We start from the raw sequence: 25,752 nt of genomic DNA, 5'->3' as shown, positions 1-25,752 counted from the left end.
GTTACTGCATATCCTTAATATGTACATCTAACTCAATAAAAACGACACATATCTGAAACAGTATTAAAAAAATCTTCGTTATAATGGGATTTTGGGAAATACATACTGATGATTAGTCCCATACTCGCCTATTGTGTATCTTCATTACAAGCAAGCATTAGCAAGTACAACAAAACAGTAGTTATAAATTAATTTCAAAGTTAAAACCGTACTAAGGATATCTAATGTAAGATGTAAATAATTAAAAAAATTGTGATGGGACACAGAAAAAAACAACCTTCTAAATATTGAACTGTTTATTTACAAATTTATTTATAATTTCCGTCGTACCTGTGGGGCACAAACTGTTTTTATGTCTTTTTTAAACATTTGGTATACAGTTACGAATAATTTAGATTAGTAAACATATCTCATATATTATATTTATATATAAAAAAAGAAATCAGTCACTTAAATGCCCAAAAATATAAAACAGAAGACATAAGATTTATATCTAATGGTGGGTAGGAGGGTTGTAAGGGCGGCAACATATTAAAGTTGTTGTCCTAAAATCTCAGATAAATCACTTAATAATATGGATATATTACTCGCGGTGAAATTGGGGCCAGAATATCTAAGAAACTATTAAAAAACAACTGATTGTGACAAGCTGGCGGCGTTGATATGCCGGCTATTTATTCAATGTATTTTTTAACAGCTCTTGTATATTCGATCCGAGTTTCAGCACGCCGCTCAGTAACAAAATCAACATTTTACACAGAAAGCCGCTGACTCACTTCCTAAATACCCACAGTGTTGAGCACAAAAGAATATATGCGATATATATTCGGAAATTTTGGAATGGTAATTACCTAATAAAGGAGAAACAATAATTAATAGTTATTATTACATAAATAGTACAAAAGCGTTTAGTAACTCATTTATGTTAGTAGATTAAAAAAAACATTCGCATTTTTGCCATATCTTACACAAGCAAATCGTATGTATGATGGTTCATCTGACCCATTTTTTCATAAACTTATGAGTATTTGTAGGAAAATATTTCTAAAAAAGAAAAACAAGATAATGAAATATATACATGGAAAAAACGTGTACCGTTTTTGTATTCGGCGAAAGAGGCAAGAAACAACCATCCGATTAAAACTCGAAACTCTCACCACGTTCACGAGTAAGTACTAGTAATTTCGATGCAGGAGAACAGAAAATTAGATTACAAACAACGAGGATAGCAAAAATACATTAATATCAAAACATTTCAAAAACCTAACATGGGAATCACAACGATGATCGAATAGTAAACTTTTGGAAATTCAACAAGTTCAGAGGTCTCAACAAGCGTTTTCAGTTATATGTAAAATAGTTCCAAGACACTCTGCAGATTTCCCGCTGCGAATCAGTACTGCCCTTCTCATCTAAACAAATGATGGAAAAAAGAACAGCTAAGAAATTAACAGAATGACTTACTAGTTTAGTTACAAAAACCAAATTGGTTTCTTTACAATTAGATCACATTATGTAACAGGATGAGACAAGCAACATTGATAAAAACATTAATCAGTTCAGTAAACTAAGCTGACTAGTGAAAATTCAGTGTACTGGACTGATGGTCTCACCCTGTAAAGTCAGCCCCAAATAAAAACTATAATTGTCATGATGAGTATAAATCCCAGTGTTGGTATTGAGGTGTATATAAAAGCATTTTTATTTGAGGCATCTTTTTAGATTATAAAGTTTTCACTATCTCTGAATAATTTTGATTATACAATTATGTAGAAACATAAAAGATATTATCACTGACGAAAATAACAAAGTATTTTTATATATTACACAACACAACAATTTAATCAAAACATTTCTCTCTAGGATACACAGACTTGAAAGGATAAAACATTTTTTGCAATTTTTGCACCTTAAAATCACATTTTTGTTCATAAATAATTGCTTTTTATATATAATATAAAAAACTAATACTTACATAAATACAAGAAACCATAATCAGTTTATAAGACAAAAGCAAAATATTATAGCGCACAGAACATACTAAAATAAAACAACAAAATAATTATTTGTAAATATCTAAATTACTTTAAATTATAAACATTTTTTCATGGGTGGATAAGATGATATGTCGAATGTTATTTGTTCCAAGTCTCCTTATTTCAAACATGGTATCATATCATGATACTGAAAACAGAATGGATGTTCACAAAATCAACACAACATAATGAAACTGTTATGGTTCCTTTAGCGTTTTTGATTTCTCCTTTCCAGTTTCACATAAATAATAAAGTTAGAAATGAAATCTATGTAGGTCTCAAAAAGTATCAGTGAAATTACAATAAAATTTTCATGGCAGAGTTGTCTCTGGTTGATCTCGAAGAATTTAAAACTATGTATACATATATATAGAATATTTATATATATAAGGTCGACGTCCACAAAACAAAACTATAATACAATTTAAAACTATAAATCGGCAATAGTCAATATTTACACTTTCTCATCAAATACTCACTATGTACACTCTTTACAGGAAAAAAAATTATAAACGCATCCGCAGAACGCTTTCGTCCATCGATATCAATAGAAATTAAAACGTAATCTTTCACACCATAATTGGATCTTCGCAATTATCCAATATTTTACCGCTGGTGTCCGATGAAGACTGTCGTTTTAATTTGGGCAATAAGTTGGATTTCGCTTCACCGCTGGATATCGATCTTACAACTGGTTTCGGTTTGTTTTTCTCCCCTAAAAAATGAATGACGATTTCATTAAGAAAACCTGTGCTCATTCGGCTTCATAATATTTAAATGCAGCATGGAGTAAAAATCTTTATACATTATTAGGAATATTTATTAATTTCTGAGCCATAGTTGAAATAAATATGTCACTATACAGCAATATTACAACTCGAGATGGCAACTCTAAACTATAATTTCCATAACAGTCTAACAGTTTTTTATTACTACAACAGTCATCGGTAATAAAACACGGTTATTCTCTAATATCAATTGATAACAATGGATCGGGGAAAAAGGAATTTCGGTTTTTGTTTGAAATTAATTTTTCAAAGCGAATTTATCCATATGCATTTTAAACACTAATTTGATGTAAGCTACGTTGATTGACAACATTTTACCACATTTATGCTAAACTAAAATTCCGCCCCTGTATAACTAAATTTCACTTTGTTAAATTCCTCCAGTTTCACTTGCAGTAAGAAAAGTCCCGGGCGTAACAAAGAACAAGCGATTTTTTGTTCAAAATTAGCTTTATTCATTACTTAAACTCCACCAAGAGCCACACAATCATTCCAGCGCCGGTCTAACATTTCAATATTTCAAAATAGGCCTCAGTTTCAGCAATAACCTCTTCACTCCAGAGAAATTTCTTACCGGTGAACATTTTTTTGAGGTCTGCGAACAGCCAGTAGTCGTTGGGAGTCAGGCGAGTTCAATTCACGTTGTTTTGCCATCATTTTGATTGACTTATAACACGGTGCGTTATCTTGATGAAACAAAAATTTTTTCTTTGCCATATGAGGTCGTTTATTTGCAATTTCGGTCTTCAAACGCTATATAATATTCACTGTGGATGGTGGTATATTTCCCTTCTCAAGATAGTCGATGAATATTACACCACGCACATCCCAAAATACCGAGGCCATAACCTTTCCAGCCAATCGTTGTACTTTCGGGCGCTTTGGACGACGTTCACTAGCGGCTGTCCACTCAGTTCATCCATTGTCACATATCGACGCAAAAATTCCGGTTTGTTACGTTTAAACATAGCCAAACACTGTTCAAAATCACTAAGACGTTTTCTTATTGGTCAACAGTAAGCAAACGGAACACACTTTTAACAACATCAAGCAATGTGTAAAAAATAAGCGGAAGAAGTGGGGTGTAAAAATATACATTATGACGGAACAAGAGTACTATTTCTGATTTTCTAATCTACCAAGGTAGCATTACTAGAATAAAGCTAGTCTATGAACATTTTGACAGTGCTGCTGGAATTGTAATATGGCTGACATAAATGATACTTTTACCATTACTTCAGTAACTACCATCATTTTTAATTTTTAGAGGCAAAATCAATTTTTGCAGTTGGTACGATAAGAATAAATCGTTTTTTAAAGCCTCAGCTACCCACTCTCAAAGAAATAAAGGAAGGGGCGTGGTGCTTTTTATGTTGCACTTAGTAAAAATGTAATTATAATAACTAAATGGTACGATGAAATGAACAGATCGGTTACTACAATGTCCAATTTCAAATCGGAAAAAAAACAAGTGCACTAGATGAAAAAAAAAGTTATTTTCAAATGTCCAGACCAGAGGCAACAAAATTGTATAACGAGAACATGAGACGAGTGGATAAGGTTGATTTCTCGCTAAGTATTTACCGCTGATTTGTTGCTTTGAACTTGGTTTACTCATGGCTAGAATACAAAAAGCAGACTCTGACATTAGGCATATTCCTACTGTGGAAGAAAAAAATATATACTTCCAGATGCAAAAATAAGACATATGTAACACGTAGTAAAGGTAAAATTCATTTAAAGTAATGTTTGATTTTATATTTTTGTGAATAAATACTTTTAGCATGCATTATATTTTGTATTCGTTTTGACCGCCAATGCGCGATGTCCTTATGGAGGAACATTACAAAAAACTGGAAAAAATTTGAAAAAGGTAGTTTGGTTTTAATAATCGTAAGAGTAAGGCACATAAAGTAAGAAAACTGAATTTTTTTATCTCAATAAAATGACAGATGTGTACTTATTGTAGTGTCCCTCTGGAAGGACATATATACTAAAAAATTTAAGTAAGGTTCCAGGTCGAAAAATTGAACCAAGTGATATTCACAAGTCTCTTTTGAAACGAACTTTGCACCATTGAAATTGTTTTGCAGTTATTGAAACAAATGACTGTCGGACGAGGTAAGATCTAGGCTATAGGGTGGAAATATCATAACTTCCCAGACAATATCTCCGAATTATTGTCGAGTCGCCAAGATATGCATAGTGTTGCGTTATCTTGACGGATGACAACGGTTTTCACATTCCATTATTCCTTCATTCAGTACCATGTTCCTCGACATCAATGCGAGATCTGCAACCGTTTACGAAATCACGGCTTCGACCAACATCTTTTTCATACATTATTAATTAAATATTTCACGGCTTTCCATATGAATTGGAACAGAAGTATTCAGCTTCTTTTGATATTCACATGTAAAATAGTTTTACGGTCGATACAATTTTTCATGATCTTGAGCTGTACTTTCCTCCATTCAATAAAAAAAAACTGAAAATGATCTTAAGAATAATAACTTTTAACTGATTTGACGAATGCTATCTTTAAGAGGCGAATCGGATTAAAATAAGAAATCCGTTGACATTTGAAATAATGTTACTTGAATGCAATGGTCTTATGAACCCCCTGCATGCCATTCTGTACTTCATGCCACCGGTAGTATTTTTATTGTCTATTACACCATTGTCGATACTGCGTGCTAATGAGTCAGGTGTTACAATTTTGGCGCTCATCTAATGGTGAGATATTAACCAACCCGATGGTTCGGGCCCTGTGCGAATATTCGACAAATAGCTCTCCTTTAGCGGTATTTGGTGGTGATAATTCTCTTGAAAAGTATCGGTCCCCAAAAAACATTGAACGGATTTCATAGTTTTGATTTGGAGGTTCTTTTGTTTACAACCATACTTTTCACAATAGCATAATAAAATAAAATGTCTTGTGAATTACTTTTCGACGGTATGTGTACAGTGTTCTTTTCCTAAAAAGCAATGTTTATTGTTAAAATAATATGTACCGTCTGAACGTTTTTTAAAAAATATCAAATAATTGTAAGTATGGCCAGTATCATAATCAAAGTTATGATAAGGAAGATAATAGGAATAATATTGCAATCCCACTCCTTTGAAGATTATGGTAAGAATATGTCAAAACTCTCATGTTTATATAACTTTAATATTCTATTTGTAGATTTCTGAAGACTTATTATACTAAGTTGAATATTATTTCATATTTTAGAAACAAGAATCTTGCAGTGAAAATATATTATAAAAATATTTTAATTAAAATTTTTCAGGTTTTTTAACAACGCTTTTATATAATTATATATATTTGTTAATAGCTATTAGTAGATATTAATTATATATTTATTATTCAAAAACATCTTTGGGTGAACAATTGCACTACAATAAAAAATAGGGTTATTTTCTCGGAACCAAAATCTATGTCATTCAATATTCGGCCAGTTTCTCCCACTTTCGCACAAATTTGTTGTGCCGGTCCAGGTCCTCTTGGGCGATACTCGGTGGTTGGCCGTTAGGCAAACAGCACGCGCACTACAACTTTAAACCAATTTTGAATCTCGACTCATTTTGTTCGCCAAATTCAGCTCTGCTCATGCGTATTTTGAATTTTCGGTATTCATTCGACCCAAAGGCTCAGATCTGTGCCCACCATAAGGATTTGTGTTAAAACTTTGATTAATATGGCTTATATTGAATGAGAAGGGGCCTATTTATAAAAAAATGGTTTTTAAGCACATTATTATATGTTAATGTGCAAAATATTCATTTCAAAAGTTTTTAATATGAAATTATGGGGAATTGGATCCCTTTATTAATTATTTATCTTATATTTAAGGTTAATTGTATCTGTTTTGATCGTTCGCAGGTACAAAAGAAAGACGTGGGAAAATGGTCTTAAGAAAAAAGGATAGAAGCCACAAATAAAATCCCAAACAAAGAGTTAACCTTACATAGGGCTGCTGAGATTTTAGACACATACACTTGTTTACAAAGAAGAGTAGTTTTAGAAGAGTTTCTCCAGAGGTGTCAAGTCAAGACACATAGCCTTAGTTGAGAATGCTGAAAATAATTTAACAGACCGTTTACTGAACTTACCCTCGTAGTTTTGGAATTATATGTATTATATAAATTTGAATTTGAAGAATGTCAAAAAATTAAACACAAATTTAACAGAAGTACGAATGGGCGGTCAGGGCTGATTTCGTCGCTTTAGGAAAAAAAACATAACGAATTTAACTATTCGGAAAGCAGAAAGATTGTCAAGAAGCAACGATTCAAAAGTGAAAAGGTGGTCGAAATGTTCGAGACTTTAGAAACAGTAGTAGACAAGACAAATTTATGAGGAAGAAGAGGGGGGGCTTAATAATCGACCACCCAACATTATAAATTCAATGCACGATGCAAAAGGTGTTGACAAATGTTGCACAAGGCGAAAATTTAACCGTCCTAGCCTATATGAATCAACCGGTTAGTATATACCTCCATTTGTTTTGTTTAAAGGTAACAAATGAGATGACATTTTCACTGGCATACCGGTACGGAAATTGTTATGACAGAAAATGGCTGGGCCAATAAAGTTTTATAATTATGGTTGCAACACTTTAATAGCTACCATACCCAAAGAAAAGATATTCTAATCTTGTACAAACACACGTCTCACATGGAAGTACTCGTTGGTTGATCTATGTAATTCTTTAACATTGAACTTGTTTGTCTTCCTCTACATACATGACATGCATTACAACTACTGGATGTTGGATATTATCACCAAAAAACTACATCACGCCAATGTCCACATTCAAATCAAAAAATCACAAAGGTCGCTTTCGGAGATATTTTCAAACAGGTTTTAAACCAGACTGACACTGTTGGAAATGCTGGAATATTTTCATTCCCAATTCCAATGCGATAACTGATTACAAGTTTATCAATCATCATATTATAAAGTCCCGAATGAAATCCATGAGTATACAGTAACTATAATAACAATACCAATCTTCCTGTACAGAACCGATATAGCCAGAACAAGTTAAAGATATGGTGCCATTGCCATCCACTAGTTCACAATAAACTGATACAATCCAATCACCCAGCACTACTGGAACTATTTAAAAAGATGATAAGAAAAAATTTAAAACTGACAAAGTTTTTTTGAAAAAGAGAAAATGTCGATAAAGATGTGAAGAAGAATAGAAGAAAGCCCAGATAAAAAATTAAAGGTCGATCTACAGAAACGAGAGATTGGCATTAATACAATGTTTAAAAAAATTCATTCATCCACCATCAGAGCATTTTATTCAAAGCCAAGAATGGTGCGCCAAAAAGTGTGCTGATATAGGTGATATGTGATATTATCTGCCCTTATATAATTTTGTTAATGATTCCAAAGCTTATAAGTTAAAAAACCTTTATTATAGTTACATATTATGTTCTATTCCTATTCGACCCGGGAGCAATCCGGATATTTCTCTTTTTCATGTTTTTAGTTACTATTTATTAACTGGATTATTAGTTATTACCATTTTGTCTATAAAATTGACATATATTTTACATTTTAGCACTTTTGAAACGCGCTTTAGTATGGTTTTATTAAATAATATTATTAAGACTTTTAAGCCACCTGTTTAGCAAAAACAGAAATACCTTTTCCCCAACCTTACATGTAAAAATACTAAATGTATGAATGGTGAATTGCTAAATAACATATATAGCAAGGAACGTTATTCAAAAAGTGTTTTTACCTAGACAGGACAGATCGTCCAAACTACCATCTCCATCAGTCGATAACATGTCATCGTCCGAAGTGGCATGAGTCAATGTGGGCAAAGTGGAGGCAAGATGTTCCTTCTCCTTCTGAATCTCCTGTATATGATCCTCTAGTAAATGTTCCTCGTCCTCCGTTTGCTGCTGTGACGGTTGATTGCTAGGCAGTAATTCGTCAGGACTGAATACCTTTGAGCTTCTGAGTGACGACAGTCGATTCGTAGCCGCCTGACACGCCGTATCCAGCGTGTCGATATCATCCAAAGTTGATCGGAGTTTTCGTAAATGCACTCTAAGAATGATATTATTAACAAAAGAAAATCGAATAATTCTTGCGTTTACCGACCTAATGATAGTTTCAATGCACTGCGTTTGACTACCGATGTCGTGCAAACTCTGCTGTGCTGGTACACGATTATTTGTTCTAAGTACGCATGGAGCAAACACGATCGCTAAAGCGGACGCCGTCATCCTGTTCGTTTCTTCGTGATGAGCTACCATCGCCAAATGGAATATTAGCCTTTCCATCAAGTCATAGTTCGGTGTCGGTAGCTTCTTCAATATGTCATACAACGTTGTTATTCGGTCGGTTTCGTTTGTTAAATTCGCTGCTGTAATAAAGTTCTCATAATATTCGAAAGTCAACAGAGGCTCAGGCATCTCACGAAGGAAGCACTGAAATATAAATACGTTATCGGACAATTATTATCAAAATAAGTTTAATTGATATAATATAATAAAATAAAATATAGTAATAGTATATTTAGGTGCTTGCATGTATTTTTATCAGCGATATCTATTAAATGGAAATACGAAAAATAAATATAAACAACAGCTAAACAACCTAACTGTAATTCGATTGTATTCTGGCAGCTTAACAGGCTTTTCTTATTTTCGGAAAGCAGGAGACATAGTAACCCCCAAATTGACAGGCAAATGCAATTTCGAAAAAATAATCCGGGTTATATTATGACTGATGAAAACTGAAGAAAAATCTACTACGACAATCGCCAAAAGTCATGTTATGTATATGATGGAATCAGCATAGTGTAGTGATAGTACACTGTTGCAACTCAAATGGGTAGTTCACACCCAGCATTTTCACTGAAGTCCCTTAAGATTACCACTTGTTTAGATCGGTTCAGCATGAATTGGATGGCACATCGACATTTCATTTCTACATGCTGAAGAAGTCGTAAAATGGAGCGATAATTGAATCTCTGCCAAATTAACATATTTCTCTCGACACGGTATCACCATGTTGCCAGAAGGATGAGACACTATATAGTACATATTTTTTATATATTTATTGCCTTGACGCGAATCTCATTTTCCCGTTAATGTATAACTTATAACCAAAAAAACAAGTAAAAACTCTACCACTATTTCTGTTCCAATGAATAACAACAACTAGTAACTACAACATTGATGGTAATGATATATTCAAAGACGTGTCAAAAAAGAAAACAAACCGTGTATAACTTATACTTTCCCTAGAATATACGATCTGCTTTGTATCATCCTCAAACCGATAAAATTCTCGTGCCTGATATGATAATTGAAGAATTATATAAGAAACAAACTCAAAATACTAACGGAAATAGCTTTTAAATAAAGAATATAACAAGTCAAGAGGCCTGAAATACAAAATGCCGCTAAGGTTCCGTCGGACGCTACCCCGAATCTTAAGGAACCAACGAAAATTACTTTCAAATAAAGAATACAACAAATGGAGTATGCTGAAATGTAAAATGTCGTTAAAATTCTCAGCTAGATATATACCAAGAGGTTTAACCATATTCGACAACAGCGCACGTAACAACGTACCATACAAGTACCCAAAAGACAGAAAAACCCAAAAATTAAGTATAATCTGCTCATCTGATCTCTCTTGACTGAGATGCAAAACTCCACAGTCCCAGAGTCAATCCAATTGGTAATACTCGTATAAACGTTAAAATATTTTCAAAGCTAAATACAATTTATATTTACCTTTAAAACCGATGCCAAAACGTGGACCTGATATTTTTCAAACTCGCAGTTTTCTGGATTCTCATCCATGCTCGTCTTCAACTCTCTGATTTTTGAATTAACACCCGACTTCCTATATATACCCTCAGTATACAATCCCTTCAGTTCAATAGTATAGATTAACTTTTCGATAACAACAGGAATCTTGTGCTCTTCGGTTACGAGCGTAATCAGAGGCACCCCAAATATTTTCTTGTTACTCCCTTGCATGTCTGGCTCCTTTTGACACTTGCATGAAGAACCACAACACCGCTTGTGAGTTGTCAGCTTACAACTCTGACAAACTAAGCCTCGTTCGATAGGCCACATAAAGAATGAATTGCAAATCTCACAAGCAGTTTGTATGTTGATGATGGTTTGAATAAAAGTGTGTCCGTTAATCTTGATTGTTTCCTCTTTACGCTTCTTCTCCTTTTTCCGTTTGGCTTTACTTGGTTTATCTTCTGTTTTCGTGGTCATGAATTCATCCATAAAACCCCTGAAAGCATTCACTCCGGGAATAATAGGAAAGTTTTTCGTTTCTGTTTCTTTGAGCTCGCGTTGACATGCCGTTTTCATGGCTTGATCGAAAATGCCGATCAAGTCTCTATACCGAACATTACATACTTCAATTCCATTGTGTTTGGAAGTCGTACTGTAGATTTGGACAAGGTTATCCTTGAACTCTCGCAGAGCCTGCTTGAATACCTGATCCACTTCGCTGGATTTACCGCCCTCGTTTTCAATTTTCATTATTTTCTCGGCAATGAACTCCTGCATCAATGTGAGTTCCTCTGAGCCACTGATGATTTGGTCAGTGCGGTCCGTGAATTCCGACGTCCCAGTCAGATTAAATTTAGCTTCTTCCGATTTTTGAACATCGTATGGAGCTCGAGAATGTTTGCGATGCTTTCGTTTGCCTTTACCCGGATCATTACTATTTCTCTGGCTATCACAAGGCATCTCATTAATGCCTTTGTTTTGAATACACTTTGTGTGGAATAACTTTTTACAATTTGTGCACTTATATCCCTGAGCCACAAATAAATCCACCTTTTCTTTACAGAAACAGCAGTATCCATCTCGAGAAAGTCTAGATATTTTCCTTAGGTTATGCCCGGCAACGCAAATACTCGATAAAGTAGTCAATTCTTCCCATCCCTTCTTAACAGCGGGACTAACATCTATACTATTATGATCTTTTACAAGTATTTTGGTAGCAGGATCACTATTTCTCCTTCTCAGGTCTAATTGAGGAAGATTTTGACGTTGGCGTTTTGGCGTTAAGGATTGCTTATTTGGTGTCTCCTGTGCTATAAACTTAATATTATTCAACATGTTAATAACAGGCTGAGCTTTTCTCTCGTCAATAACACCTAATGTTCCTTTCTCTATAACTGAGGAATCTGTAACCTGAAAAAAACAATGAAAATATCTAAAATATATTGAAAAAATATTGTCATACTGCTATATAAAAATTAAAATTATTTTATTTAAATTTTTATTTGTTGCTGAGAGTCCCTGATATTTAAAATAAAATAGTTATTCCCCTTACCTCTTCTCCCAAACTCTTTACATGCCCTCTTTTAGATTTCCTTATATTTCTCGCTGGTGCTTCAGGTCTTCCCAATATCTGCTCCAACTTATTTGGTGTATTATCAAATGGATAAACGTCTGGTCGATCCTCAAAGCCCTTGCTTGGTCTTCTCGGAGGAAAACTTCTCACCAATCCCTTTGTATTATCTGTCCCTCTGAAATCCTTCCTTTGAGGCGCGTCCCACGACCAATTCCCCGATTGAGATTGTGTAAGCTTTAGTTTGGATGGACTACCCTCGCCGCTTGATTGAAACTGGGTAAACTTATCGGGTATATGAGGAGGGGCGGACTGGGTAGCGCCGCTCTCCGAAAATGTCTCGCTAGTAGTACTTGTACTGGACCATTGTTTGCCCAGGGGAGATGGTTCAGGCTTGTTAACAACTTCTCTGATAGTGTTACTCAAATGGGAATCAGTGCTTTGTTGGGATTCATAACTTCTCTGAGAGTCCAGTGACTCTCCGCTTCCTTTCCTCTGCGGGGAGTATTCTAGTTCCGAATAATCGATAGTTTGGTGGGCTTTAATAATTTTGCGTCGATGATCCAAAGCTGATTCTTCCAACCTATCATTATTAAAAGAACAAATAAGATAACTCTGCAAAAAAATCTCCTTTCGAATTTACCTTCTTAAATAGTGATATTGAGGTTGAGTGTGAGATACCATAGGTAAGGAAAGAGTGGATCGTAATAAATCATGTTTATGCATGTTAAGATGTTCATTTAAATCATCTTGAATACCGCTTCTGAAAGTAGAAATTAAGAAATTAAATGAAATGTTGAAAAATTATCCCAATGACATACTCATCTGAACCCATAAATCTCTTTTCCAACTGATCAGCTCTTAATTCCTCTTGACTAGAACCTTTACTGATAAATGTCTCTGCTGAACTAGTCTTTGCTATTTGTTGATGCACCGGAATCGTTATTAGAAGCTAAGTAAAAATTATATACAATAACAATATTAATGATAAACCAGAATTGTACCTGAGGTTTTTTGCCATGTTGACGAAGTACTCTTTTCTCTGCCACCATTTGCCTTACTTTGAATCCTCTGCAATGCGCCTGGAATATAATCAAACCAAGTTTCAGTTTCTGCATCCAACTTCTACACTGATATCCCCTCCAATATTTTTGTATTTTGGTAGCCGCCATTATTTGTCGTACAGTTTTCTGTACTAAATACATTCGACAATAGGATTGTAGTACTATAACAGCGGTCTGCAAAAATATAAAAATCAGAAAACATACTAAAAAGGCGAAATTATTTTACCCTCATCTTCAAAAACCGTTTTCTTTCCAAACAAGCCCGAAACCATCTTTGTAACGTAACAATACCCGCCATTATTTGCTGATGGAGCTTGCAGTCTAACTTATGTTTCTCTGATTCTCTCATGAAAACTTTAGTACTTCCTACAAATTTATATATTTTTTCGAATATAATATAAATTAACTTTCAATTAATGTGAAAATAAAAACGATAAAATCAATATACCATGTTGATGTTGATAGAAACATGAGAATTTACCTAATTGATAATTGTCGCGATTTAAATTGAGCGTAGCCAGGAAATCCCTGACATCATTCTGCGAACTCAACAGCCCTTTGGGAAGAAGAATCCGATAGAGCTGTATAAATTCATCATAGGTCAAACGCACATTGAATCCGGCTTGTCTTATCCGCACTGTTTCCAACATTCCTGTATATCTACAAATAAAAACATATCAACACAATCATGCATTGAATGTTATACATTTTTTATTTCAATTTGTTTTGTTGAAATGTACAAATGTAAAAAGCGCGTTTCTAATAACTAAGCCAAGAATAGAATGTAAGTGATCTAATAAACATAACAGTAACATATCTTAAAAACTAATTTATATTAGCCTTAATTGTGAAATGTTTCTGGGTTAACACAATATTATTTAGGCTTTACAAAGCTAAATATATTATGCACTAAATATTATTAATTAAATAGAATATATTGAAGAATCTTGACATTCAGACAACAAACGAATAAAATTACTAAATGATCAAACATCTATTAACGGTAAAAAAGAAATATTAAATAATGAGCGCTTACCTCAATTGTCGCTGTACAGTCTCGGCGTCAAAAGTATTCGGTATCTTGTGTCCGTTCGACTTAATGCAGCGAATAAAAAATGGATTAGCTTGGTTTAAAGTATCCATCAGTGAATGCAGACTCTGTTGGAATTGGGCAGCAACAGTCATAGGTTGCTTCCTGGCCTTTCCTATTTGGCCTTGATTAGTTGCTGTGATTCCGGTCCTACCCGCCAACGTCTTCACCGACTGTAAATTCTTCAAACCCTTTTTGCCGCGTTCTCGTGGCCTAAATGATTTGTTCTTCCTGCGAGAGAGGACAAACATCCTTTAATTATTCCAAAAATGACCCGAAATATAGAGCGTATAATATCAGGCCATGCATACAATCACATGCTGAATATGGACTGATTTCAATTTATTTCCCATCACCGAAATCAACCAGACAATTTTCCCACCACCGACGACAACTAAAGACATACATCACAATTTGGTTTGCCCTCTGGATGGCTCTGGCCTCGTCCGGACACAAGACCCGTTCCAAAGCGTTGGTGCCCTGGGAACTATTAGAGTCGCGGCGTTTGCGATCATCCTCGTTGGTTTTGACGTTGATATTGGTCGACGTTCGGTTGCGCTGATAAAACTGATGCCAGGACAAATGATTTGACGTTGAGGATTCTTCGGTTGATCGATTCAAAGGCGACAAAGAATGTCGTTGTTTGCTGTGTATGATAGAAATGTTTATGTTAACATTGTCTTGATAACTAGTATGGAGTAGATTTATCATAGAACAAACTTCAGAATATATTACATAGTAACAGCGAACAGCGACGTAATGAAGTAGTATGTTACTTATAGTCAGTATGAATCGAAAAAGAGCAACAATTTTTATGGCACGTAATTATTGAGTATTAAAGGATCACTCGCAGATATTTGATTCTGTGGGCAAGGCCTAGATCCACCAAGTATCTATAACACATGGGCTGAAAAGTCCAGGCCGTAACAAAGAAATTCATCAACAAAATGCCCAACAAGAGCCACACAACCATTCCGGCGCCGCTCTAACATTTCAGTACCACTTTTGTAGAACAACTTATCTTTTGCCTCAAACTAAGCCTCAGTTTCAGCGATAACATCCTTCATTCGAGCGAAATTTCTTACCGGTGATTTGTTTAGGTCTGCGAACAGTCAGTAGCCGCTAGGAGCCAAATCTGGCGAATACGGTGGATATGGGAGCAATTGGAAGTTCAATTCATATAGTTTTGCCATTGTTTTGATTGAATTATGACACGGTGCGTTGTTTGATGAAACAAACTTTTTTCTTTACCATATGCGGTCGTTTCTTCGCAATTTCGGCCTTCAAACTCTCCAATAACGCGATATAATATTCGCTGTTGAATTACCCTTCTTAAGATAGCCGATGAGTATTAAACCACGCACATCCCAAAATACCATAACAATTTCAGCCGATTGTTGTGTTTTCGGGCGATTTGCAAGAGGTACACCAGTTGCTGACCACTCAGACGACGATCGTTTTGATTCCGAAGTGAAGTGATGGATAATAAAAACAACACATTATTTTAATATCTTTACTAACTTCACGTTTCGATCAGTCATAACAATTTTGTGGTCTTTTTTATGCCTTCTGCATCATCGGTGTCTCTACGACCACGTTTAAAATCAGCAAATCAACGGTTTAATGTTGTTTCTGATGGAACGGAATCATATAACAGTTTTCAAGCCATTGCTTCGCTTGAACGGTATTTTTGCACATCAAGAAGCAGTGTAAAATTAATGCACGAAATTGTTTTTGATCCATTGTTTTAAAAGTAACAAAGTAGAATCACTCTTAGCAAAATAACTCACAAACTTATGAGTAGAATATCATAAAATTTTAACAGCTTTCTTTTGAAGGTTAGTACTAACTGAAAAAAACGATGAATGCAATAAAAGCGAGTTAGGCCCGCGACTTTTCGGCCCATGTGTTATGTAGACACCTCAAACAACAAAACTCAACAAAAACCTAACTAACATTCAATCGCATGATCAAAAACATGTTTGCTTATCACAATGTTAGATCACCACACAAAGCTAGCTCATGCATGTAACATTAAAAAAACATGCACATGATAAAAATGAGACCTTGACGCGACACAGCTCAATCAAACACATACTTCAGATAACTGAAAAAAAAATCTGAAAAAACAACTCCCTTATGAAATCCGAACATTTGTTTTTCTGATATGCGTTTGATAAACTGAATAAATAAAATATCCACTACAAAACAAAATAGAGTTATAAAAAGTTTAATGGGTAGAAAACTACAAACTGAAACCACATATTACTATGGTTTTTCAAGGACAATAGAACACAGATGATGATTCGAGCAGAAATTTCGATACAGGCGCACAAATAAGGAGAGAACATTAACAGTGATTTGCACTTCCTGATTGATGGGACATCTACAACACCAAAATGTACACTGAACATATATTAGCATTTAATAGCAAACATTGAGGTGAATAGTGAGAACTATATTTAAAAAAAAAATTAAAAAAAGGACAATAAAAAGAGTAATCCTTATGCACTTACGCAATTCTGTTTACCGTGAGGTTGACAGCAGAAACAGTGACCAGATGGCTACAGAATTACAAATTTGATAAGAGTTTTACAGTTTTTGAATGAAAAATAAAAACAAAGTTGAGTGTTTAGCGTTAACAGAAATCGTGATTATTTTATTGATAGTAGCAAAAAAATGTAGTTTAGCATCTATTTCAAACACTTCATTTTAAATATTTCATCCTAAATTGACTTGAGAGAATTATGCTAACAATCACTGTAACTATTATAATGCGTATTCCCCATCGTGCATCCTCATTTATTATAATTTGTAGACTCCAACATAAGATGGTTTTACCATCAACAAACACTAGCTTTTCTAAAGAAGTGAACAGTGGGTCATGGTGATTAGTTAAACTAAGATCTACTAGTTCTGATATCTAGTAAGACCAAAGTTTGTTGTTATTAACCACCTAACTCAAGTAGAATTACACCAATTAACTAGTAAAATATGTTACCCCGATTATTAGTAATAATAATAACAAATCCGTAATATCAATATATTTACATATTTATTAACCCAAAAATTTGTGTTCAAAAATTATAGAACATTATATAATAGTTGGACAAGACATCTAAAAAACACTGAACATAATAAAAGCATTATATCATTAAACTTACAATGATTGATGAACCAATAGAAACCAAGTATGTTTTTGTGAGTTACATAACTCTTAAAGAACAAATTCACAAAATGTGTAACCCAAATTGCATTACAAAAAATAAAGCACACATAATTTGTCTTATGACCCAAGTTAAATATATTCACATTTTGATATGGTTTTCCAATATGGTATATGAAAATATGAACCATTAATTTAAATTTTTGTGCAAAAGTGTTGAAGGAATTAGAGAACTAATGTGAAATAGTCTTTTACAAAACCTGCTCTTATGAGAACTGTTACTCTTCACCTGATCAATTTCAAAGATTTGCTTATTATAAAGCTTGTAAAAATATAGCAACACGAACCAGCAGCTGCACATACAACACAAAACGTTTTACTGAAGCGAACACGAATACTGTTAGTCTGGCCCTGATTGTTCAATGCGCATCTTTCAGGTTAATTTTAATAGAAATAGAAAATTATCGAGATTCTGCGCCAGATTAAAACTTACTGTGAAGAATTCTGTAGTATCAGATGGAATATTCTATAAGAAAATATTTAATTCGATTCTTTTATCAATTCCATCTGAATGATGTATGAAAACAGTAATAGATTATGACAAACTAATGGATTCTTACCTAATTATGTTATCATTGGGAACGTGTCCTCGATATCGCTGCTGAATATTGTTTCTATTACCATCCACCCTGCCTTGACGGTGACGTTTTCCCGCTTCTCGAAAGGCAAAATGGGCCCTGAAAAACGCCCTCACTATCGCCCACCGGAACACAGCCACTGGATCCACACCGACCAGCTCCCTAACGAAAGCCATAGAGCTGTTCTTCAGCACTCCAACGATGTCCTGTCTCATCAAATCCAGATTTTTCTCCCGCATATCCGTTACCTGTGTATTATGCTTTAGATATTCGAATATTCACAAATGAACCTTTAATTTTATACCTGATATTTTACTTTTCCAGCATAATGCTCCACTATAAAAGCTCCTTCCTTCTTCTGCGGTTTCTTATAAAATTTATTGTCCTTGTGCACTGAGTTAAATTTCTGCAGGAGTGTTTCATTTGTCGCCCCAGGAAAACTAAAACAACATAACCCACCAGGAATTAATTAACACCTGAAGCAGAAGAAACCGCCAAAATACAAGGTAATAAATAACATATACATACTTGCATTGGTCGTCAAGAAGGCATAATAATCCATTCGGTTTAGCTTCTATTAACTGAAGACATCCTGTATTATCCATGAAATCTATATTGTTCCACCGGATGCCCTCTTTTCTATATTCCTCTTGTTCATATTTGAAAACGTGTTGATTAAAGTAGTATTGCAGATGTTCATTGGCATAGTTGATGCACAACTGTTCAAAACTGTTGTTCAAACCAAAATCCTCAAAGCCAAATATGTCGAGGACTCCGATAGAATTACCCTGATGTTCTCTTAACGTGTCTTTTTTCGATAATAGGGCATGATTCACTTGAAGAACTATCCAATCAAAAAGAGCCCCATAAAGACATTTGGCCATAGCGTCCCTGCTCGCTACTGCCTCGGGTAATCTATACAAATGTTCACAAATTAATTACTTACTGAGGCCCCATAAAATTGTTAGTTATATACCTATAATTTATAACTAGTGTTTCACCAGAAGCCCTTGCCCTCTTCGCTGTCAGAGCCTGCATAAGCGTTTCTTGTTTCACTCGAAGTAATTCAGAAATTAATCCAACAATTTCAGGGTTCTTTACACCGACCGCTTCGTCGTGATGATAGGCGGACTTCCTTGGCTGAAACTCGACATTACCCAGTAAAAGGACCGCCGAAAGGACCGAGAAAAGTCGTCTTTGTTTTTCCGCCGTGAAGCCGACCATTTCCATAGATTGCTTCAACCTGGAATTATTTTCGGTTAGGTTAATCAAATGGTTAGATGTTATAAATTGCATTGCATCTATACCTGGAAAACTCATAACCTTCGTCCACATTGTCTAAAGGCGAACAAGATTTATTCAAATAATAATATTTGTCTGGAGTCATTAAATGCAACTGTTGCCTCTCCTGTTCATTGGCGCCCTCTAACAAGTAGTAAAATACGTGATAGTTCCTTTCATAACGTCCTTGGCAGCATATTCGTGACTTCTCCAGAAGATATTTTTGAACCACTGCACCATGCACCATGCCATTTTCTTTGTAGTTTACTTGGATAAATTTACCAAAACGACTGTAAAATTAAACGATGTAATATGTATTTTCATGTTCATATGAAATAGTTTTTTGAATTATTATTCAAATTAAGATACAAAATAGAAAAGTAAAGGACTTCAATAATAATCAATTACAACGAAACATGAAGTTGTGACAATTGAATTTTTGTTTTTAAGATTATAAAATAAACGTTTATTTTATATTGAGTTTTTTTTTCAATACATTTAAAAACAACGTTGACAAGTTAGAATTCTAATAAGCTAGAACATACGTATATATATGAGATAATTGACTAGTTCATGAAATGTTAAATATATTAGAAATAAAGAAAACCACTAAAAAAATGAAATAATGTTACACTAAGAAGTGAAGCAGATTACACAAACATTTAAAACCCATCACAAAAACTCTGGTAATAATTATTATAGGAAATGAAAAACATAATAAAAACAAGTCAGTGAAAAAGTTTTAAATAATGGTAAATCAGTGACAGTAAGTTTCTCTACAGGTCTAATCTTAAGTTATCTAGGTTTAGTATTCAACGGAAATGTAATAATTAACAATAAGAGCAAAAAACGGCAGTAATAAAATTAATTTTTAACAGAATTACTGTCATAGTTCCATACAAATGTATTTCCAGTCCTTTCTGGTCAGTTAGCTAATTTCATTGAAGTACAATTTAAAAAATCCACATTAAAAAAAAAAGAACTTACCTAGAATTATTGTTGTGTGCTGTTTTGGCATTACCAAAGGCCTCCAGTACAGGACCAGCACTCAGTATCGTTTGTTCCACGCCGCTTCCGTGCGATCCTTTTTGACTCAAAGCTGTGAGATGATGCAACAGGAAATTTGTACTCTCAGTCTTTCCCGATCCGCTCTCTCCACTGATCACGATACACTGATTCTTTCTATCCTTCAACATACAATGGTAGGCCGTGTCAGCAACAGCAAATATATGCGGTGGCAAGTTCGGTCCTAAACGCCTGTTCTGGTATAGTTTCACGTACTTTGGATTGTAAATGGGGTAGAACTTGAATGGGTTTAAAGCAATCAGGATTGAACCGACGTATGTGTAAATGTGACGAGCTACAAAGCGGGCCCGTAAGTTGTCTAGCAACGTCTGCTCGTTGAGGTCAGGCAGTTGACAAAGGTCCGGATATTCCCGATCTTTCGGCTGGTACAAAAACCTATCACCAATATAAATAATTATCTTATGATTTATTAAAAGTTAACCTAATTTTCAACATATAATCGTCAAAAATGTACTTATGTACTAAATGTAGTGCAATGTACAAATAATACTCGATATTAATCGAAAATATTCTGACAGGATTAAAGATAATTATTAATGATTCAAATGATCTACTAGACATTTCCATATACTCATTATTTTAATGACAATCACAATGAAAGTAATCACAATCAGAATCCCAGTATGGCAGCGAGTATAAATTTAAGAAAAAAACAACCGCGTTGACTTGTTAAAGCCCTATCAGTTTTTAAGACAGTCCGCCCAAAATTTACCTGTGAAAATAATCTTTGATTAGCTGGGGATCCATAACGAATTGGTCGCGCCAGGCATGATCGATAACCTTCTCTCGCAGATAGAATCGAAAGGTGTTATCAGAAGTATGCTTTGGCCATAACATCATCAGCTGTACAGGACTTTCGTTATTTGAGAGGCTTCGTTCTTTACATTCCTGGCCATCTTCGCCGATTACCTTGAACAAAATAAGTGAGAAAACAACAATCTAAACCATCAGGAATGTTTGTATATAATTTGATAATCATGTTAAACCTAATGACACAATCATTCGCTACTTCAACCTATAGTAATAGACATGATGAATATGATTAATACGCTAAAAATTGTAATGGTATTTAATAGCCAACATACCTAATCATGTCTGACTGTAACTACTCTGTGTTTCTACATAAATCACAATGTTGAAAAAATATACCACCTCTATAGCCAAACATTAATAAAATTATGTTTAATTATAATTATCATTTCTCATTGCAGAACCTATTATGGGCACTGATTAAGTGTTATCTATAAAGTGTAATGTGGACAAAGGTATTATAAGAATTTAGTAAACTTTATTTAATATTTTGAATATGATGACCTCCAAAACAAAACAAGATCAACAGCTGGTTTTTACAACACTGATAAGAAACAGTAGGAAAATATGAATAAATGCATACCACAGATAGAAAATTTTGCCTAAACCATATAAACACATAAATGATAGTAACGATGAACCACTAACAGCAAATCTGCTTAGAAGTTCCTTTAATCCTTTAAACCCTATTGTTTCATGATGAAAAGCCAGAACAAAGTGCTAAATATATATTGTATTGATTTCGATGTCTCACCTCTGTAAGCTCATATGAAATATTTTCATTCAGAGAAAGTCTCTCTACAATACAGGACACTATCTCTTCGGACGTGGTTTGTTTGCTAGCCTCGACGCTTAGTGCCTCGTAGAGGTTACTCAGAGCACCCACGTATACCTAAATAAGAAATAAAAATTAGATATAAAAACTAAAAAACGATGATAAATCTGTAATACCTGTAATATAAATCTGTTGTTTTCCATGGCTGGCATCATTATGGCCAAGTCGTGCACTTAAACTGCAAGAAACTTCCTCTGAATAACATTTTCACAAGTGGCCTGCGAAGTTTGGCCCATAATTTTCGATGTTTCTCGTAATTTGACCGTTGTTTATTTTCGCTGGATGATCCACCATCTGGTGCTCTTTTAAATAAAACCATAATATATTAGTATAAAAATAATTACGTCACGTCACAGGGATATTTTGACAATATACAATTTCATGTAAATGTAAAAGGAGATTCAAAAACTGCAAGAGAGACTAATTACTAAATGGTTATAATGAAAATTAACTTTAACAGCTTTAACCTCACATTTAATGCAGAATCGTGGAAGATAGTAAAAATGAAGGCTTAAGGAAATAACTATTTAAAATATTACCATTGAAAAAGAACAATGGAACTATTCCCACTGTTTTCTGATAAGGAAATTAGTTAATTTCTCTCCGCACGTCGATGGCGAGTCAGAACTCTTAAACATTTACGTTAAACAGAAAACAAACTACTGATTTTTCTTAAGTATCAATAAACAAAAACATCAACGAATATTATCTATTTTGATATAAAAATTCTCATAAGATATATCGTCAATGTTAAGGAGGAGAATGAAGCCTTATACAATTTTCCTTAAAAATCATAAATATAAACGCCAAATTATGTACATACCAAAAGGAAATTTGTTGCTTATAACACAATAACGCTTCAGATCTCAATCCCGTATCGACGAATGCACTTTAAGAGTTTTTTCACGCCGTTTCAAGATTCCGAACTATTTTAAGATCCATACGACAACAAAGCGAAGGGTTGATTTAGGGGGATAAATGTCAGATTGGGGTCACATGTTGCTTCTTCGGCCCAAAACTGATGAAAAAAGTCCAACTGTTTCGTCTGTACGCGTTGCAATTGCCAGCGACAAAAATTTAATTGGATTTAATTAAAAGCATGACTTCAGTCTCCGGTCATAAGGATGTGAAACATTGGCAATAAACAAGTGAAATAAGTCGACATAGTCCATCGTTTCTGAACCCGCCCATATAGTACGAACTGTTCCTTTGGCACAACAAAAAGGCGTTCTACATTCGGTTTCCGATCGATTTAAGGCTTGGAACCGTCCACGAATGCCTGGAATCGTCCTATCGCGTAAATGGAAGTCAAATTCCGCGAATGGAACACCATAACTACCATTTTTTATTTGTATAATTTTCAACCGACATCACTAGGAACGATATGCTGTAGGAGGCGGAGCTCATTGCTCATTGTATCAAGGCCAAGTCACGTGGCTTTCAGCGGCAAATACAAATATGCGAATCCTGAAATGATGTTTTAATCTACTAACATAATTCAGTGAAATAAATAATACATTTTCGTAACTGATTCATCAAGTGCATCTTTATGATAAGATTTTTTAGTTAATGTAATACAATTTCTAATTTTTATACAATATGTGCAACTAAAAGTAATTAATCAAATCGTTTACCTTGAATTGCCAAATATAAAAAATGATGATAATGATGCTGTGAAGATAATTTCAATAGAAGTTATTGTTATTGTTATTATTATTTTATATTTATAATCACAAGAAAATGACGTTTAGTTTCACCCCCACTTTTACCGATTTGACAACGTTGCATGTTGCAATGTTGTCATTATGATTGTTCAGCTGTTATTTCCTATTTCTATACATTTTGTTTGTTACATCAATAATATTATTAAAGTAAAAAATCTACCAACTTTTAACAAGTTCAATACAAGTAAAGCGCAAGCTTTTACAATTTGTATTTGTTCACTTTAATCATTATCAAATTTAGGAATAAAAGAGAAGAAAATCTCTTATTATTTTGCAAGACTTGTATATATAGCAAATACGAAATATTGTTCGATAAATAAACCCTTTAAAATAAAACATCAGGCTATATAAAAGGAAAGTTTAGCCCACTATACATACAGCATAGAAAAAACATACAGTAATCAAAATTAACTATCATACCGTAATGAAAAACTTTCAAAACCATTCAACAGATGGCAATAAATTTCTGACAGAGGATATGTTTTATTCGATTTACAGCATGCCTTGTCCTTTTAGAAGTCATTATGTCCAGTTAGAGAAATTATATGAATTATTTTAAGATTTAATTTATTAATGAAGTATATTCTGTCTCAATTAATCAAATTTATAAAAAATTGTAATTAAAATAGAAAGTAATAATATACAAAAAGTACAAAGTACAGAACACGATTTTAACAAAATTGATAAATACTATTTATATTTTTAAGCTGATTTGTGATAATATAATATAAATATGTGTATCATAATCATATTATTTTATACCAATGTTCAATTTTGTGACACACTTAAGCGTATATACGTTCAATATTTATATTATAATCCAGAGATTTATCTAATTTATTTTCCTTTGTTTTTCTTTTATAATTATGTAATTTAGCTACGTTTCTCTTCATTAACCTTTTAATTGCCTTTTTAATAAAAGGGTTTAATTAACATATGTTTTTATTATCGCTAAAGTTTATAGTGCATTTTTTACCAACTAGGGTTTACCTGGACCAGGTTACTGCTTAATATGATATCTGAATCATGGTTCTTGGCATTAACCCTACCAGCCGTCGGATTCTGAGTCACATGATTTTACTCACGGAAAGAGAAGTCTATTGGAATAGTATGACTGTCGATTTGGAAGCTGTTGCAGACTCTTGTACCAAACACTTATAAGATTGAGCGTCAGGAGAAAATTTACTAACGATATCATATAAAAAGCAGATGGAACCCTCGTAAAGTCACACGATGAGCGTCTCGAACATTGGAAGGAGTTCTTCATAAGTACGATGTCAGCTTGATTTCGTTGTCTATTAAGCATTTGTTCCGTAAATAGATCAATGTCTCAAAATGAGACAATGATAATGAGACAATAAGGAAAAATGTTATCATTAAAAATAACGAATTAACTAATAAAACGAAAAACGCCCAAATCAAGTAACCTGGAATAGCCGTCAGATCGGTGACACAAAATATATAAACAAACCCAGCGGGTAACCGTGTTGCTAGTTTCGATAAAAAACTATTAAGAATAGTGTGGTCATCTAAAATTATATTTACATTTACGTTTCTTCTAGAAAACCCAAATTAATGTGCCTGTATGTGCAAGAAAACCCGATATATGTGAAAATTTCATTACAACATTTATTAACAAAATTGGAAAACAAGAATCGTCTGTTTTCTTTGCTCACAAAATCTTTAGATTTTCGAAATCAGAATATTGATTTAATTTGATGTCTGGTGAAGAAAAAGATGAGTAGAGAAATTATTCTTACTTAAGGATTTTTATTAATTGATCATTGTATTAAAGATAATACTAAATGTTATTGGTAAATTTTGAATAAAATCAGAAGTCAATACCACGACTTCTGATTTCCATGCC

The 25,752-nt window shown here is 33.8% G+C and overlaps 1 protein-coding gene across 5 annotated transcripts; it reads right to left on the bottom strand.

Moving 5' to 3' along the window:
- Nucleotides 1-277: 277 nt before the first annotated feature.
- LOC143190622 (unconventional myosin-IXb) lies at nucleotides 278-23,560 on the bottom strand. Of its 5 annotated transcripts, none has more exons than XR_013004294.1 (22): nucleotides 22,985-23,560; nucleotides 22,278-22,463; nucleotides 22,081-22,218; nucleotides 21,229-21,425; nucleotides 20,418-20,891; nucleotides 19,457-19,720; nucleotides 19,126-19,392; nucleotides 18,678-19,064; nucleotides 18,454-18,589; nucleotides 18,132-18,397; nucleotides 14,292-14,576; nucleotides 13,737-13,915; nucleotides 13,482-13,621; nucleotides 13,196-13,429; nucleotides 13,013-13,143; nucleotides 12,835-12,954; nucleotides 12,174-12,774; nucleotides 10,601-12,031; nucleotides 8,955-9,283; nucleotides 8,587-8,900; nucleotides 2,516-2,751; nucleotides 278-2,466 (listed from the first exon to the last, which is right to left on the bottom strand). XR_013004294.1 is itself a non-coding variant. In XM_076395068.1 (22 exons), exons 2-22 carry the CDS (start codon nucleotides 22,314-22,316, stop codon nucleotides 2,606-2,608), a joined length of 6,318 nt encoding a protein of 2,105 aa, XP_076251183.1. In that variant the 5' UTR covers nucleotides 22,317-22,463; nucleotides 22,985-23,560; the 3' UTR covers nucleotides 278-2,605. The 5 variants fall into 5 exon arrangements, 4 of the variants coding, with proteins under 4 accessions (XP_076251183.1, XP_076251185.1, XP_076251184.1 ...); XM_076395068.1 differs by adding an exon at nucleotides 14,752-14,991 and having other exon boundaries at nucleotides 278-2,751; XM_076395070.1 differs by adding an exon at nucleotides 18,005-18,037 and having other exon boundaries at nucleotides 278-2,751; nucleotides 22,985-23,559.
- Nucleotides 23,561-25,752: the final 2,192 nt, after the last annotated feature.

Source organism: Rhynchophorus ferrugineus, unplaced genomic scaffold (genome assembly GCF_030347505.1).
Source record: "Rhynchophorus ferrugineus isolate W39M unplaced genomic scaffold, kcgeb_rfMv2 rfM2, whole genome shotgun sequence".
In the NCBI taxonomy this organism is placed as follows: Eukaryota; Metazoa; Arthropoda; class Insecta; order Coleoptera; family Curculionidae; genus Rhynchophorus; species Rhynchophorus ferrugineus.
This window is presented reverse-complemented; position numbering and strand designations above follow the sequence as displayed.

Coding starts and splice junctions, on each gene's coding strand:
- LOC143190622 (XM_076395068.1), bottom strand. CDS start 22,316: ATGATGCCAGCCATGGAAAACAACAGATTTATATTACAG. Junction 18,590..18,677: donor CTTCTTGACGACCAATGCAA/GTATGTATATGT, acceptor ATGTTGTTTTAG/TTTTCCTGGGGCGACAAATG. Junction 12,955..13,012: donor AGATTTATGGGTTCAGATGA/GTATGTCATTGG, acceptor TTCTACTTTCAG/AAGCGGTATTCAAGATGATT.